The sequence below is a fragment of the Meriones unguiculatus genome, chromosome 15, assembly GCF_030254825.1.
Source record: "Meriones unguiculatus strain TT.TT164.6M chromosome 15, Bangor_MerUng_6.1, whole genome shotgun sequence".
Classification (NCBI taxonomy): domain Eukaryota; kingdom Metazoa; phylum Chordata; class Mammalia; order Rodentia; family Muridae; genus Meriones; species Meriones unguiculatus.
Window position 1 is genome coordinate 35,047,230 of NC_083362.1, and position 16,229 is coordinate 35,063,458.

Sequence of the window (16,229 nt, forward strand, 5' to 3'; positions counted from 1 at the left end):
TTAGTCTTTTCATAGCCTTAAAAAAAATGTTTCCTATTCTTCTGTTTTCAGGGAAGAACTGAAGGAATGTGAAGTCTCAAATAAACCTAAAAAAGTAGCAAAGATTAGAAGCTGAGTGATCTCCATTAGTTCCTCTGCATTTTCAGAGGAAGAACTCAAGAGTCTTTAAAGAGCCAAAGAACAACAAAAGAGGTGAGGAGACCACAACTCAGGTAAAGAGCACAGGCTAATGTTCCAATATTCACTCTACCATTCACTGGAAGGCATCAGTCAAGATATATATATATATTTTATTTATTATACTTTATTCACTTTGTATCTCCCCCGTAAACCCCTCTCTCCTCCCCTGCAAGTCTCACCCTCCCTCCCCCTTCTCCATGCATGTCCCTCCCCAAGTCTACTGATAGGGGAGGTCTTCCTCTCCTTCCTTCTGACCCTAATCTATCAGGTCTCATCAGGAGTGGCTGGATTGTCATCTTCTGTGGCCTGGTAAGGCTGCTCCCCCATCAGGGCTCTACCCTGCAGGGTATCAAAGCAAATATGAGACCTATGGCCAACCTTTGGGCAGAGTGCAGGGAATCTTATGAAAGAAGGGGGAGATAGTAAGTCCTGGAGAGGACAGGAGCTCCACAAGGAGAACAACAGAACCAAAAAATCTGGGCACAGGCGACTTTTCTGAGACTGATACTCCAACCAAGGACCATTGATGAAGATAGCCTAGAACCCCTGCACAGATGTAGACCATGATAGTTAAGTGTCCAAATGGGTTCCATAGTAATGGGAACAAGGACTGTCTCTGGCATGAACTAATTGACCTGCTCTTTGATCAGACAAGATGTTTTACCTCTGTGACAAAGCTTCCTGATTCTCAAAAAAAAAAAAAAAAAAAAAAAAAAAAACAGATGTTAGGGAGACAGACAGATGATAAATAGATGGAGAGATGGATGGTTGATTTCCTAGGATATCATCATGATTTCACACATTCTAATACACTAATCTGAGAGGAAGATTTTTATCTCTCAAGATCACTGAGCCATAAGAAAGTAAATCAAGGACCACAAAAGTCAAAAACAGAGTCTATAGCTGTTTTCTATTCATAGAGAAAGAAATAGGAAACTTTCTTGACAATGAGAAGAGTGAACTTATATAGACACATAATAAATAATAAACATTTGAATCAATGGCATTGTCACTGGGGGATAAACACTCAAAAGGTAGGTAGGGTCAGATAAATAAGATAAAAGAAACAGCTTAAATGCACAGAGTGCATAGTGTGTAGGGAGAAGTGGCATATCTGAGGACAGAGATTAACTAATATGTTTTATTATTTGGTATCATCTTATACTAAACACCATTAGATTTTTAGTTGAAAATTAAATGTCATTTTCTGTTAAGAAAAGTTTCAAACTCATATTCTGTTTCAAGCTCTTGCTGCCTGTATCTCTCTGCCATAGGGACATTACCGTGAAATAGGAGGTAAAAGAAATCCTTTCTTAACTTTATTTTGTCAGAGTTTTTAACAGATACAGGAAAAAAAACTAAAACAATTGTAATTTCAGACAATGCAATATTTGTACAACTTTGATACGACTGCAGTCATAGCTTACAGTTGATATTATCTATGCATAATGTCAATTCAAGGACTTGGTATCTTGAGCACGAATTTTATATGCTCTAAAAATCGTGTATTAAAATACTTAAAACAATTTCCTCGGGAGATAACCTTCTTGTGACTTCTAGTTTTGTTTTAGGAGTCTCTTGAGACTTTTTTTTTTTTTTTTTTTTTTTGGCAAATTAGAACAGATGCTATTGGATAGACTCCATCTTAGCAACAGCATCTTCCAGGCAAACTCTTGCAATCTTACCTCTGGTCCTGCTTCTCCTACACTGCCCCGTACACCAGGAGGTCCAATTGGTCCAAGTGGCCCAGGGTTCCCTTCTTTGCCTGAAGGACCTACTGGTCCAGGTGGACCCTATTAGAAAAAAAAAAAAAACACATTTTAGAAGGACTGTGCAATGTCTCTGCTATAAAAGAACAGTTATACAGATGGAGTAATTACCATGATTGTTCAAATTCCTGTCTTAATAACCTAATAAGTGGCCTTTTAACATTTTGTTACAATTTCAATTTCTTTGTGTGTGAATGGCCCATCACTAATTCTAGATAATTCACGGTAAGTTAAAAACACGAGCAAGCTGGTCACCAGATTTCATTGATAGTGACTGTTTCATCAACTAGTTAACAAACTTTCTTGGGAATTTAATTACTTTAGAAGAAAGTTAAGTAAGCTGAGTGTTTGATATAGTTGAAACTCAGCTCTTTCACAACAGAACTTCATCACATTACAGAGCTCTCCTTAACATTACTCTCAGTTCGTGTGTATGTATGTAGCTGTACTTAAATGTAGCAGATTTGTTTTCCTAATTACCTTTCTAATTTTTTTGTGTGAACTGTCTTAGGACACCACTGACTTCTAAGAAACAGAATTTAAATGGATTTGGAATTTCCAAAAGCCTCAAATATTAGTCCTCTTTTATAATTTACTTCCAAATTATCTTTGTATAATACCATATTTCAGGATATTTCTCTTTTAAATTAATTTCTAAGTTTGTCCCATGAATTTTCTGCCAACTGCAAAGAACATGAACTAATAAATATGAAATACCAGAAATATTGTATTCAAGAAACTGTATTATGTCATGCACACTTGAAGCTTAATAGTTTCTGTGACTTACTCTTGGGCCAAAAGGACCAGGAATACCAGCACTCCCTTGTTCTCCATTTGGACCCTACACGAGAAGAATATTCAAAGTGTTGTTAAAATGTTTAAATATGGACTTGTGCTGTATTTTTTACCTTTCAAAGTGTGTTGTCACTGACTTTAGCACTGCAAATGAAGCTATTCTTTAACATCTGACTAATAATAAAGGTAGCTATCTAGAAAAAGGGGTACATAGCTTTTTTAAAATTTTTCCCCACAATATTGTAGCTAATAGATGGGTACTTATATTAGGTAACTATGCAATTATCCATCAAGATAATTTTGAAGTTAAAATTATATACAAAAGCATCCACCTGGTCTGTAGAGGGATGGGCGCTCCTGTCAGTACACCAGTGTATTCTCACGGGAAAGGACGGCACATAAGCAAATAACTTACAGGAGGGCCAGGAAGACCTTGCAGGCCAGTGAAGCCTCGGTGGCCCTTCTGGCCTCTGTCACCTCTGTCTCCATTGTCGCCCTTGTCACCTCGAGGTCCTTGTGGTCCCTAGAAATAGTCAGGAATGTTAATTAAAATTTCAATTTGCTGCAATTTTACTCGTTATAATATTTACTATAATTTTAAAACAGTTTTTCTGAAAACATAACTCCTACTTTCCATGCTTCCTCTAGGAATGCGACATTTGCAAATAAACTGATTGGCTAGGGAGGACTGCTGAGACTGTTGGAAATAAGGCTCAGTAGGTGGATTTGTACCAACAGCCACCAAATCGGACTTACTTCTCACTCAGTAAGAATGGATTCATGCCTGGCATTGTAAACTTGGCAAACTGCCCATGGTTAGTGAGGTCCTGGACCCTAGAGGAGAACTTTGCACTACTAGGTTCTTAAACTAGCTCCAAACTACATACTTATCCTTATATCTATGGATAACTGAAGCTCTAGAGCCTCATCACAGACCATCACAGAAATCCACAACTGATTAAAATGCAGAGAACAACTGACAATGGATCCCTATGCATGACTGGTACATCTGTACACACCCTCCACATAAAATTCAAGGAAGGTCATAAGATCACAGAAGAGGAGGAAATGAGGCTTCTCCAGGAGCAAGCCCTTGATAGGTTATCTTGTCCCAAGAAGTCAACCTCAAATGCAATATACATACGTCTGAGGAACACTAAATAGACTCAAAAGGTTGTATTTATTTCTATTCATATAAATAAATATTCATAATATATACATATAAATAGAATAAATATATCTCTCTTCTTTTTTCTCTAATTTTTCCAGTACCCTTTTCTTCTTCTCAATTTTATGACTATTTCTTCTTTTAATATTTGCACACACACACACACGTGTATGAGAGAGAAAAAAAATGCTATGTCATTCTCATCATCTGTAATATCTGTTCTCAAATCCAAAGATCCTGATCTTAAAAATTTTTAAAAGAATCTTATTTGTGTTATAAACTACAGCCAGAGAAGTGGTAAAAAGTATCTGCAGGGTAGATTCTGCTGTTTATTTAGGGTGCTAGAAAACAAATACAGCTACAGGATTCAGCAGTTACCAGTAAACTGACAAGTGACATAGAGTGACCATGTGTTGTCCTTAGTTTCTTGGAAGAAGAGTTGGGATCCTACTAATCCTACCATAGAGAACGAAGAGAATCATCACATCCACTGGATTTTAGGTTATTTCTTAAGGTTTTATTTTGTTTGCCTTCTTGGTTTAATTTAGATCTCATGACCATCACATAGAATAAGGAGTTTTATACTAAAAAAAATTGATGGATCAGTGTGAGAAACATGATCCATAAGACTGTCCATAAAAGATATAGGTAAAAACTGCCTAGGAGCTCTGTACATATAAGGGTATTGCCAAAATTCCAGCCTAGACAGCTGGGATGGAGAGCCATGGGAACATGTCTTAGGCAGACCCACTGAACTGATCAGCTCACCTCCACACGCTACAACTTGGTTTTGCCATAGGTCATATAAACTAGCATCCCAGTGGTAACCCACTCTTGGGACCCATTCTTGCTGCTTGGGACCTCTGCTTGCTTCCTGTCTCTCTAGCTCTCACTTGTAAGCTATGACAAACTGCTTTCTAGTAACTCACCCTCTGTGTTTTCCATGAAATCTACAGGTACCTGGAAGCCACTGGCTAGGGGGCCAGGCATTTGGGGCCTTTGAATTCCCAGGATCTCATCCTCCCTGCCCTCACACCCCCACTTCTGCTCATCTGAACTAAGAAAACCCCTTTGCTCTCAGGGACCCTCAATTTTTTCCATATCAACTTCAAACTCAATTCTCTTGTGAATTTTACTACAGCTTAAAAATGTACTGTCATCCACATTATTTCTTTATAATGAAATCTTTCAAAATCTGTTTTCAAACCTTCTGAAATATTCCTTATTACACCATATATCATTACTGTTACCATCTCAAAAGTTTCTGGATCCTATGAATCAGTAATTTTCCAGCAGCATTCCCCCCCCAATTATTTTATAAATCTTAAATTATACTTCTTCTTTTGGGTATATATTTCACATAAGAAAACATATATTTGTTCAGAAAAGATACAGCTTACGGGTAAACCACGTTTGCCAGCTCGCCCAGGTGGTCCTACGGGGCCCCGAGAACCCTAGAAAAATATTCACAGTACTTAGCATCTTAAAAAATAAATGTAAATATGAATATAAATAAAAGTAACATCAATATGAACACATATATAAGTGTACACATTTATAGCGAATGCATTGATGTCTCTCAAATGTTTCTACTTCTGGTAAGAATGTAACAAATTACAGTGAATTTTATTTTTTAGCCTGACCAAATGAAGCTCATTTTAGTTTACTATTAAATGACATTAATTGCTTAATTTTATTCAGATGTATTATAGTCCCTATAAATCACAACCTCTTCAGATAAAGTAATTATATTAGTATCAAATCCCATATGCAAAGCAAATAATTTTTTTTTAATTTATAATTGTCTGTTTTTCACTATGTAGAGTCCTTAACTAACAACATATGCAGGATTGGATGCATATGCACATGGGTACAGTATAAAATATCAGTGTCATATATCTGTAAGTGTGGAGTTGCCATCCTTACTGGATCTCCTCTTTGTCCCGCATCTCCTGGTGCACCAACAGGGCCAGGAGTCCCAGGGGCGCCCTGAGATCCCGGTAGACCTGCCGGTCCGGGGTCTCCACGATCACCCTGATAGGGATAAACACAGTATTAGTCTGTAAATACTTATTTAGTTACAAAGAGAAAATACATCTTTCAAGCATGTTAGTGTATTGTCTCACTTAATATTTTATTGTTATTTGGTAGCCAATAAGTTAAATTCACAGGAATAGGGTTGTTCTCTCCTTCAGATCTTATCCACCTTCAGCTCATGCTGTTCCCTAAGTCCAGATTGCTAGAGTACAGGATTTAACGTTTACTGCTCTAATTTTCTAGATCTGTGGTCTTCAAAGGAGTGTCCACATTTGCAAAACACAATGAAACTTCAGAGTGTGAAAACAAAGAAAATGTTAAGGAAACCACTTCCTACATTTTCAGCTCCACAGAGTCCCTCAGAAAACTGGTTCTGGGTGTTCTTTACTTCCTCCCTCTTAAAAATCACTCTTCCTCTAGCTTATGGGAGAAGGGCAAGTTTAGTATGTACCACTCTTCCTCTAGCTTATGAGAGAAGTTGCAGTTTATTATGTACCACTCTCTCAAAAGTAAACGATTCTCAGGGCCAACAGGAATGTCTTCAGATTGCAAAGCTCACTTGGAAGAAATGGGAAAGAAAGAGGCCTCCCCACATTTCATTCAGATGACTCCATATGACAAGGCTGGAAATAACATCTCCTTAAGGAGGTGCAGGTGTTGACCAATGCGGCATGAGCATGGCAGAAACAGTAACTCAAAAATAAGGTGTCAAACCTTATTTTCTGACAGACATTAACTCTTGACGCTTTAATTTTGTAGCTAGAATAAAAATTGTCATCTAAATTAAAGAACACATAAACTGAAGGAAAGATTTTGAAAAGCAAGTAAAAAAAAAGAAAAGAAAGTCATTTATTATACATATACAATTGTAATATACAGGACATTTCCTGTTTTGTATGTATTTAACTTTGTAATCAATAATAAAATGGCATTTCAAAGTGTACATAGAAGATCATGGAATTGCAATAATATTTCTGGCGGTGTACATCAGGATTTTTGAATGCTTTCTGCATTACAGTGTACGCCAGCAAAGGCAAAGACTCCAGATGTCAGAAAATTTCTGTGGCTATGATAGATAAGGAGCGTCTTATGCCAGGATACTCCCAAACTTTTCCATCTCCCTGGTAATAGTAAGATAGCATTCTTGAGTGCTTACCCTGCAGAAAAATTTTTAGCCTGGTGTTAATATATAAACACTTGCACTAAGATATTTAAGCTATTTAGAAACAGGTTCAGAAAACTCAGCCTTGTGTGGCTGGTTTGCCTTTGTGGCCAGATCTGCTTCCTAACAGCTGTGCCAGCACCAAACCAGACTCAGCTGCTGCTATACCTTGGGAAATTATCAGCTCAAAACAGGATTAATTTAAAAGTAGTCACCTCATCCACAGTTAAAGAAAGCATCATGCTTTATATCCTTTTATATCCTTGAAAATTACTCTTTTTAGGGAATAAGTAGAAAAATGTAGATGTCACATGGTTGTGTGAGTGATAAAGAACTTCAGAAAATCCATTTACATCTTCATCCAAAGCCTCTACGTTACACCAAATATGAAAGCAATTTGGTGTTTTGCTCTTGAAAATATGTGTCACACTTTGTCATGCATTCAAATATTATTTTATTTATGATTATGACCTTACTAAAGGGTTTAATATCAGAAACATCAGAGTTGCACTGGAGCTATGAGGATAAAGAGTAGTTTTATTATAATTTATTACACAGTGATTTCAGGTTTATTTGGGTCTAATATTCTAATGAGAATTGTACTTACCCGTTCTCCAATAGCACCATCTCGTCCTGGGGTACCGTCATTACCTGCTGGACCCTAAAAAGAAAAGGGTTTGAACAGAATTTCCTGAGGAGGTTTTTGAACTCTCATCTCAGCTGACAGAAAACTGACCAAGATAAAATAGTGCTCAACAGGAGCGACTGTAGGAGAGTGACAGCGCCCATCTCTTTTCTTTTCAATTGCCTGTAAAATTACCATATTCTTTCTTACTCCACACTCATTCCTAGTCCTGATTAAAGGAAAGGTCCTCAGGGGCATTGAAATAGATCACAGTTACAGTGCGGCTATATTGCATTTGCCTGAATTCCCACTTTGTCCAAATATTATTTTTAAGGTTTTGAAACCAGATAACAGTGTTTATGTTATATAAGATTATGTTTTAAAGTATAAATTATTATTTCCCTATTTTAATTTCATCTTTTCCAGAACCATATATTTTTTTATAAAATTAGCTTTGAAATCATTGATTAATTCTTTCAGGGAAAAGTGATGGACCACTCTTTAAGCAGCTGAGCAGAGGATATTCCTGCCTTCAGCTTCTCAAATTTTCCATCAAAGCCTTATTTCCTCTCACAAGAGACTAAAGGGACATGACAGCCATAACATGACTTTATAGTGATTAAAAAATATCCTCTACTACCTCTCCCTTCTTCATGAGCTCTAATAGTTTCATTAATCCTATCACCATATCTTGACAATTTTGATAAATATCCCATTACAGAATGAGATCATAACAAGGGAAAGATGAATGGCTGTGTCCTTTCATTTTCAAAACAATTTGCTAAAAGCTAAATCAACCAAAACGCTCACTTCAGCTTTTATGAAAGTCGGCACAAGGGCACTGAATTTGGTTTCTCTATCATTTAGCTAACTCTCTGTGGAAGTGAAATGCATCAAACACCATGACAAAAATCCCTCTTACACACATATGTATAATCCATTTGTAGACATCTACATTAATTTCATAACGAAAGAATTATTTCCATCACACAGCTTAAAAAGTAAGGTATTTTCTTTAAGGATTGCAGCACTCACTTCTGGTCCAGGTTCCCCTACAGGACCATTGGAGCCTGGCGGTCCTACTGGTCCAGGGGGACCTTTATCTCCTGTAGCACCAGTCAGTCCTACTTTTCCTGGTGTGCCCTGAAATGAAAGCACAAGTACGTAAGGCACTGCAGAAGAAACTTAAGAAAACCAGATTACATAAAGCTCCATTTATTCTGTAGTACTTCAAACTCTTCCTATAAGCCAGTATCTGCAGCACCCACTCTTGCTTAAAAACATGTCTACCTCTTATCATATTACTCCTGACCTATCAAGGAGACCAAAAGCATTCTGTATCACCTGCTTAGGTATGCATTTTGTGTTTGAAACATATGTATTCAATTATGACTATGCTTCTGAAATCTGTATCATTACAAACAACCATATCACTCCTGCTTTTTCCGCTCATTTTTTAAAAATGTGTTCAGTATTTTAGAATCATCATTCAAGAATTTTACTTTTCAGTTTTTGGCTCAATTCTGATATTGCTAAGATAAACTTTAGCTTCTAATTTGTGAGCTTCATATTTATACCCAATGGTCTTCTAGTTTAACACACCAGGAGTCCACATTCTGTTTAAAAACAACATTTGTTTGTCAAGGTTGTCAAGCAATAACATTTAGGACCAAAAGGTTTTGAAAAGCTGGGAATTTATGTCAGCTTAAGACTCTCTGAACCAACTTACCAAGTAAAACAAATCAATTCTTTCTGCAAAAATTATATAACATATATCAGATAAATATTGACGAACACAGCTACTCACCGCTGGCCCAGGAAGGCCAGGCATGCCTCGCTCCCCACGTTGTCCAGGCATTCCAACAATTCCTCTTTGCCCCGTGGTACCAGCAGGACCAGGGGGGCCATCTGGACCCTAATGGTGATAACAGACTATAATTACTACACTAAAGAATGAGTCCTTATCAGAGGAACTTACACAGAATGTAAACACTTGTGAGTTCCAGCATAGCCTTTGACATTATTCAGCTATGGAAGAGGAACTTGATAGCTAATGAAAGTATAAGAAAATTGCCAATCCCCTCCCCCCCCAAAAAAATCTTTTTTCCTTTTAAAATTTTCTTTGCATAGGAAACATTCAACAAAGAATGTGTTTAGTGTAGTTTTAGAAAATATGTTTATTTACCATTTTGTACTTTTCTACATACATTTTTATAGCAGAGAATTAGAAATTGAAAATTTATAGAGCTTAGTGAGATGAAAACATTTAAGAATATTTCCAGAATAAAATTTTGATAGATTTTATGCAGAGATTATTAATGGTTTCTTCTTATAAATATTTTGGTTGATGTTGCAGTGAAACAGATGCCAAACTTACAGGTTGTCCATCTTCTCCTGGGTCCCCTTTGTCTCCTGAGGCACCAGGTGGGCCAGCTGGTCCTCTATCGCCCACTCTCCCATGAGAGCCAGGGTCCCCACGAAGACCAGGAGGTCCTTCCTTCCCAGGCTCTCCTATGGGTCCTGCAGGCCCTGGACCTCCCTGGTATCAAACAAACAAACAAAGGCAATGAAGAGAGCAGAATGGAAGTAAAGTAAGAAGAACGGACTTAGAGGGCTCAGTGTCAGGCAGAGGGCAGAGCCCTGCAGCATTGTTTTTATCTCCTTAATTTGTCACTGAGGACACTTAAGCAAAGTAAAAGAAAACAAATCTTAGTTGTAGTTTAATGCTCTGAGAAAATCTTAAACTCTGTTTTCAGATGACCACTTTAATCCTTCACTATTAAAAGAGTTCTGAAATTAATTTTACATTTCAAACTTATTTAATGCTGTTTCAATTATAGAGTATATTTCATTTCATTTAGACTGGCTTGAAATGGCCTTGTGACAGGATTTACTAAAGAAACTTTGAAGGGCTGATGTGATGGTGAAGCTATTAAAGCCCTCATGGCTCTTGCAGATGACATGGACTTGACATGTGGTGGCCACAGCTGCCTCCAACTCTAGTCCCAGAGGATTGAACACCCTCTCCGACCTTTACAATCTCCTGCATTTGCATGGCACATAAATTCGTGCAGATCTACATAACAATAATGAACTTTTAGAAAGAGCATTTCAGGTAATCTAGAGATTCTTTCTAAGTGAGATGGTAACAAAACAGTATTTAGTACTTAACTAGAATAACAGTTAAGCATTGGGTTAGTAAGAACTTGCAAGCAATTTCCTTCAAGTTAATTGACTTGCAACTTTGAACTTGTGCTGATGAAATGTCACTATGACTGCCAGAAGACTTAACAGAGAAAAACAAATCAATGAGCTTAAATAAAAATAATAATTAAAATATCACATATGTGCATGCAAATATGTACAATGATTTAAATCTAAGATGACTTACAGCAGGGCCAGGAGGCCCAACTCTGCCAGCAGAGCCAGGAAATCCTGTAGCACCCTGGGAACGAAATACCATACCATCAGTCCAGAAAACAGGAGTCAGTTTTCTACTTTCCTTGAGCCTGATTTTTACACAAGAGGGTCTGGGCCTGTTGATTTCATTCCTTATTTATGACCATGTACCTTTTTTTTGTTCTTCTCATGCCTCAAATGTTTTAGGGAATCTGAATTAACTGGTAGAAGTGACATGTTTTTTTCTGTTTTTTTACTTTTATCTATTTAAACATGTAAAAATAGAGCTAAGAGTTTCACACTCTACCAGCTGAGCTAGCTGGGGACTGAGCAGAAGCCAGAGGTCTCATACCAGACCAACACATCACTGCAGTGATCTCTTGGAAGCAGAGCAATGTGGACAAAAGACTGTACTGTGGTACCCACTGTGACACCCCACAGCTTCCACAATGAGCGTTTTCTTTCTTTCTGGGGGCTTTGCAAGGGTGACGAGCAGGCACAAACAGCGAGGAGATGAGTGGGATTGGGGTGCAATATGTGAAACTCACAAAGAATCAAAAAATATGTATTTTTTTTTAAAGTACCACAAAACCACACTGGTATTTTGGATAATTAACTACATAAAGTGTTTTTACTTAGATAAACAATACTTATGCTCCATATGAAGAAAGAGGCTGAGTTTTCAAGATTTAAAAAGCTGATTTTTCACCCAGATCTCCAGCTTAAGCTAAGTGCCCTTTGCGCTATAAACAGTAGATACATAGAATACATGTTATCACATTAGTAGATAACAGTCACCGTTTATATAACCAGGACACAGTAGATATTTGCAACTGACTGTGTACAGTTCACAGAATAACAAGCAAACTCACAGGTGGGCCTTGGGTTCCTCGACCACCTTTCAGTCCAGGAACACCATGAGGACCCTATGTGGGAGAAGCAAAAGACCACTAGAGTAAGCCAAATGCATGATGTTTACATTATAAATATTGGTCCCTCATACCAAAATGTTTTTTTATAACTCACGTGAGGGCCAGGTGATCCTGCTAGACCTTGGGGTCCAGGAGACCCGGCATCTCCCTTCTGCCCTGGCTCTCCAGGCTCACCCTTGACTCCAGGCTGTCCATCAGGACCCTAAATGCAATTGTCCAAATGAGCAACTATTTTTAAAATTTATAAACAAATTATTTTATATTAATTAATGCTAACATGACACTTAGACTTATAAAATATGGCTATGTAATTAGTTTTAAGCATGGTATAATAATGCAATTACTTCTTTAAAACTTTCTCAAAAAATCTCAGCCTATTTTCATCATAGAAAATAATTATATAAACTAAAATTAAAAAAGCATCTTTTGTTCTACCTACTAAAATACGTTGAACAATACATAAAATATTTTAAGCTTTAGAAAATTTAATATGTCTAAAAATATATTTGAATAACTCTTAAAGTCATTACTCTACCAAGAAGGGTATTAACTTTTTCTTTTTCTTTCTTTTTTTTTTTTTTTTTGTCAGGACAGTATTTCTCCATGTAGCTTAGCCTTGGCTGTCCTGGAATTTCTCTGTAGACCAGGCTGGCCTCAAACTCACACATCCATTTATCTCTATCTCCCAGAGTGCTGGGATTACAGGCGTGTGCCAGCCTGCCCAGCTAAGGCATTAATTTGTAACTTAGACATATTTGAAATTTTTACCTGGGGTCCAGCAAAACCAACAGCTCCAGTTGGACCATTTTCACCACGAGAACCCTAAAAGCAGACAAATAGTACTGAAGCTTTCACACATAACTATACATTTTTGCATAGCTAACGATATAGAGAGAAATCAACTATACTCCTTGAGGAAGAGCCTTAAGAAACATAATAAGTTGGAAGTCGTTGAACAAAGTCGTCAAGATCAACAAAACTTTTTAATTACTTAGAAAACAAGCTACTTGTCTTGATTTGATAGATTGTGATGCTGATAATAAGATTAATCTTTAAGATTAATCTTTATTATTAATCTTTAAGATTAATAAGATCTTTAAGATTAATAAAAAATGAAATTTGAAAACAAGGAAGTTATAAATAACCACAGTAAACATGAAAATCACACTGAGGTTAGAAGATAGTGATTAATGCTTGACAGATAATAGGAGATAGACATAAATGATATATAAATAAATGATAGATTATGATGATAAATAGATAGATACAATGTAGATCAATAAGAGATAAATCCTTTTAGTGTTCAACCTCACACTGAAACAGCAAAGATTTTTCACTTACAGGATTGCCACGGGAGCCAGGAGGGCCAACTAAACCTCTAGGACCGGGTTCACCCTAGAAGAAAGATTTTCAGTAGCTAAGTACACAATGCACAGTAAATTGGAGAATACGAGGCACATGTGAAGTAGACAGTGGGGAAATCTGAGATGAACTGTCTTAACCTCACTGTTGAGAAACAGCGATCATTTAGGCCTTCTTATTTGGGAGTGTACACTGCTATCTTCCGACATACCTTTTCTCCAGTAGGGCCTGCTGGACCTGGAGGGCCCAAGGGACCTGGAAGACCCTGTAAATGAGCAGAACACATATATCGAACTTCCATTTTAACTAAGTAAGCAAACAAATCAGCTAGTTTTGTTGCATGTCTGCTTTTGAAAGTCATCACCTGCCATAGATTACATCTCCTCTATATTTTCAATACGTTTTTAATATATTTCATTTTTTTAATTTTTCTTTTTTATTGTTTTACATATTTATTATTACAATTTATTCAATTTGTAATCTGGCTATGGCCCCCTCCCTCATCTCCTCCCAATTCCATCCTCCCCTCCCTCTTCTCAACTCCATGCCATTCCCCTAGCACTTTTGATGAGTCGTCCATACACTAGCAACTAGATTTTCCTCTACAAAACATTTTACCTCTCTCATCTAACTCCTCTCAGTACACAAAACTGTCTTTAAATTGGTTCTTAATTAGCAGCGCTTTCGGCTATCTTTGTTTTTATAACAGTTTTGTAAGTATCTACTTTGAAAGTTGGGTATAGATTGAAAATTGGCTTTTCTTTTGTTATATTTTTAAATTGTTATATAAAAATAAAATGTAATTCTTTTATTAAAAATGTAATTACACTGAACATGTCTTCAGTGTTTAAAATGAAAGAGCCATCCACAATCAAGGCTCATTGTTCTTTGTGCAGTTCTGAACACATAGCCACAATATTTAATGGCTGGATTGTTGGAGTTCTTCATGAGCAGTCTTCTGTTAATTTTATGTTTCTTCTTCATAGGCACCTCAGTATTCTTTTGTTATTAAAATCATATATATTGTTGAAGGAATATAAAAATAAAATTTGCTTATTAATTGTGTTCTTGAGAAAAAGTTTTTCTTTTCTCCAGCTATATAAAAAACGCATTTTTCTAATACATGTATATATTTAGAAACCCTCTGAAAGCTGTGTAAAAAACAGTTTGTTGCTCAGATGGATAGTAAACATAAGTTTCTTATTAGTTTAGAAGAGGTTATTATTAAACAGAGAAAACATGTTATTATTTTTCCCTTACAAATGTCTCTTTCCTATTGCACTTACTAAAAACAAAGCAGTAATCATATTTGCCCTGATCTGTCACACGTATTTTCATAAATATCATAGATACAGGGATAGCTTTGTGTTTTGCTTCATTCTTTCATGGAGAACTTTGTATTTCTGTTTTGCTCTGATGCAGGGTAGAATAAGTACCCGCTGTCAGTTTACATCAAGTCTCAGTTGACATCTTCTTGCCATTTTGAGTATAATTCAACATGCGTAACTTTGCTGTTAGTACTTAGAGCAAGTTTGGAGGGTAATGAATGAAAATGTAGGTTTGTAGCTCATGGCGGACAATGTCCTTTCCCTTACCCTTGCGCCATCATTTCCAGGTGTTCCTTCAGCACCTTTCTCTCCTATGCCACCCTAGAAAAACACACAATCACAAAACACCAGTTGCTTATTCAGGTGTGCTTCTTCTTCTCCAGATGACGCTTCCTGAGGGCATGGTTAAATTGTTGCCTTCATAGTTCCACCCTTTGAAGACTACAACAGTACCTGGCTATGCATATTCTCAATAAATAAAGAGTTATCTTTAAAAATTGCTTATGCTTCAGGATGAGACAAGTAAAGAGTTTCTTAGAAATTATCATCATAGATAGTCTAAAGACAGACATTGCAAAAATCAATTAATAAAAAACAGGACTTACTCTGTCACCCTTGGGGCCAGGAGTTCCTGCAATTCCTCTCTCTCCTGGCATGCCTTGAAGACCTGGTGGCCCTGTGTCTCCAATGGTCCCAGTGGGACCTGGATTGCCCTAAAATAAATGAGACATTACTATATTAATACTAAAACCTGTGAAGTTGCTGTTTGAATAATTGAGTGTTAGCAATCAGATGGAGTTTAGTTTAATGCTCAAATTTTACGCTAGGGAAATTGTGTCTGAGTCAGATTTCTTGAATGAGATTTAGACTTTCTTTCTGATTTTTTGGCTTCTATTTCCAATTTATCTCTTTTGTTCACTTCAGCTTCTCTATTACATTGTTCTTTTACCTAACTTAACCGTTCCTTACTATACTTATTATATGCAATTACCATATCAACTTAGGGTTCGTTGTGACATTTTGAACATTATATATTTTTGATGACCCTCCTCATGCCCCTGTAGTCCATGACACTTACTGCACTGCTCCGCCTCCAGGGGCATCTTTTCTACATTGTCACATGTGTCCTATTGCCTCCCAAAGTCATATCAATTTCCACCTCTCATGCTCTCCACCCTAGTTTTATTATCCATACCCATCTTCCTTTATAGAAAATTAAATATTAATTCAAAGAAAAACAAATATCCTTTCAAATGTAATTAATTGAATTACCCTTGCTTTTCCCTTCATGGCCTTGGCAAGCATATAATAATAATAATAATAATAATAATAATAATAAGAAGAAGAAGAAGAAGAAGAAGAAGAAGAAGAAGAAGAATGAATGTAGGAAAAAAAAGCATTTCATTACATCCTTGAAAAACCTGTGTGATTAAGCTGGTTCCCAGCTGCTTTTACACCCAAATTGAGATTGC

The 16,229-nt window shown here is 36.7% G+C and overlaps 1 protein-coding gene across 1 annotated transcript in view; it reads right to left on the bottom strand.

Annotated features, from left to right (window-relative positions):
- Col5a2 (collagen type V alpha 2 chain) overlaps window positions 1–16,229 on the bottom strand; it is a 134,682-nt gene that overhangs the window by 5,961 nt on the left and 112,492 nt on the right. The window contains exons 34-50 of the mRNA XM_021648013.2: window positions 15,363–15,470; window positions 15,025–15,078; window positions 13,641–13,694; window positions 13,409–13,462; window positions 12,836–12,889; window positions 12,162–12,269; window positions 12,008–12,061; window positions 11,128–11,181; window positions 10,114–10,275; window positions 9,544–9,651; window positions 8,772–8,879; window positions 7,719–7,772; window positions 5,839–5,946; window positions 5,313–5,366; window positions 3,160–3,267; window positions 2,737–2,790; window positions 1,866–1,973 (exon numbers count right to left, since the gene is read on the bottom strand). Of these exons, the coding sequence (XP_021503688.1) occupies window positions 1,866–1,973; window positions 2,737–2,790; window positions 3,160–3,267; window positions 5,313–5,366; window positions 5,839–5,946; window positions 7,719–7,772; window positions 8,772–8,879; window positions 9,544–9,651; window positions 10,114–10,275; window positions 11,128–11,181; window positions 12,008–12,061; window positions 12,162–12,269; window positions 12,836–12,889; window positions 13,409–13,462; window positions 13,641–13,694; window positions 15,025–15,078; window positions 15,363–15,470 (1,404 nt within the window). The remainder of the gene's footprint in view (window positions 1–1,865; window positions 1,974–2,736; window positions 2,791–3,159; window positions 3,268–5,312; window positions 5,367–5,838; window positions 5,947–7,718; window positions 7,773–8,771; window positions 8,880–9,543; window positions 9,652–10,113; window positions 10,276–11,127; window positions 11,182–12,007; window positions 12,062–12,161; window positions 12,270–12,835; window positions 12,890–13,408; window positions 13,463–13,640; window positions 13,695–15,024; window positions 15,079–15,362; window positions 15,471–16,229) is intronic.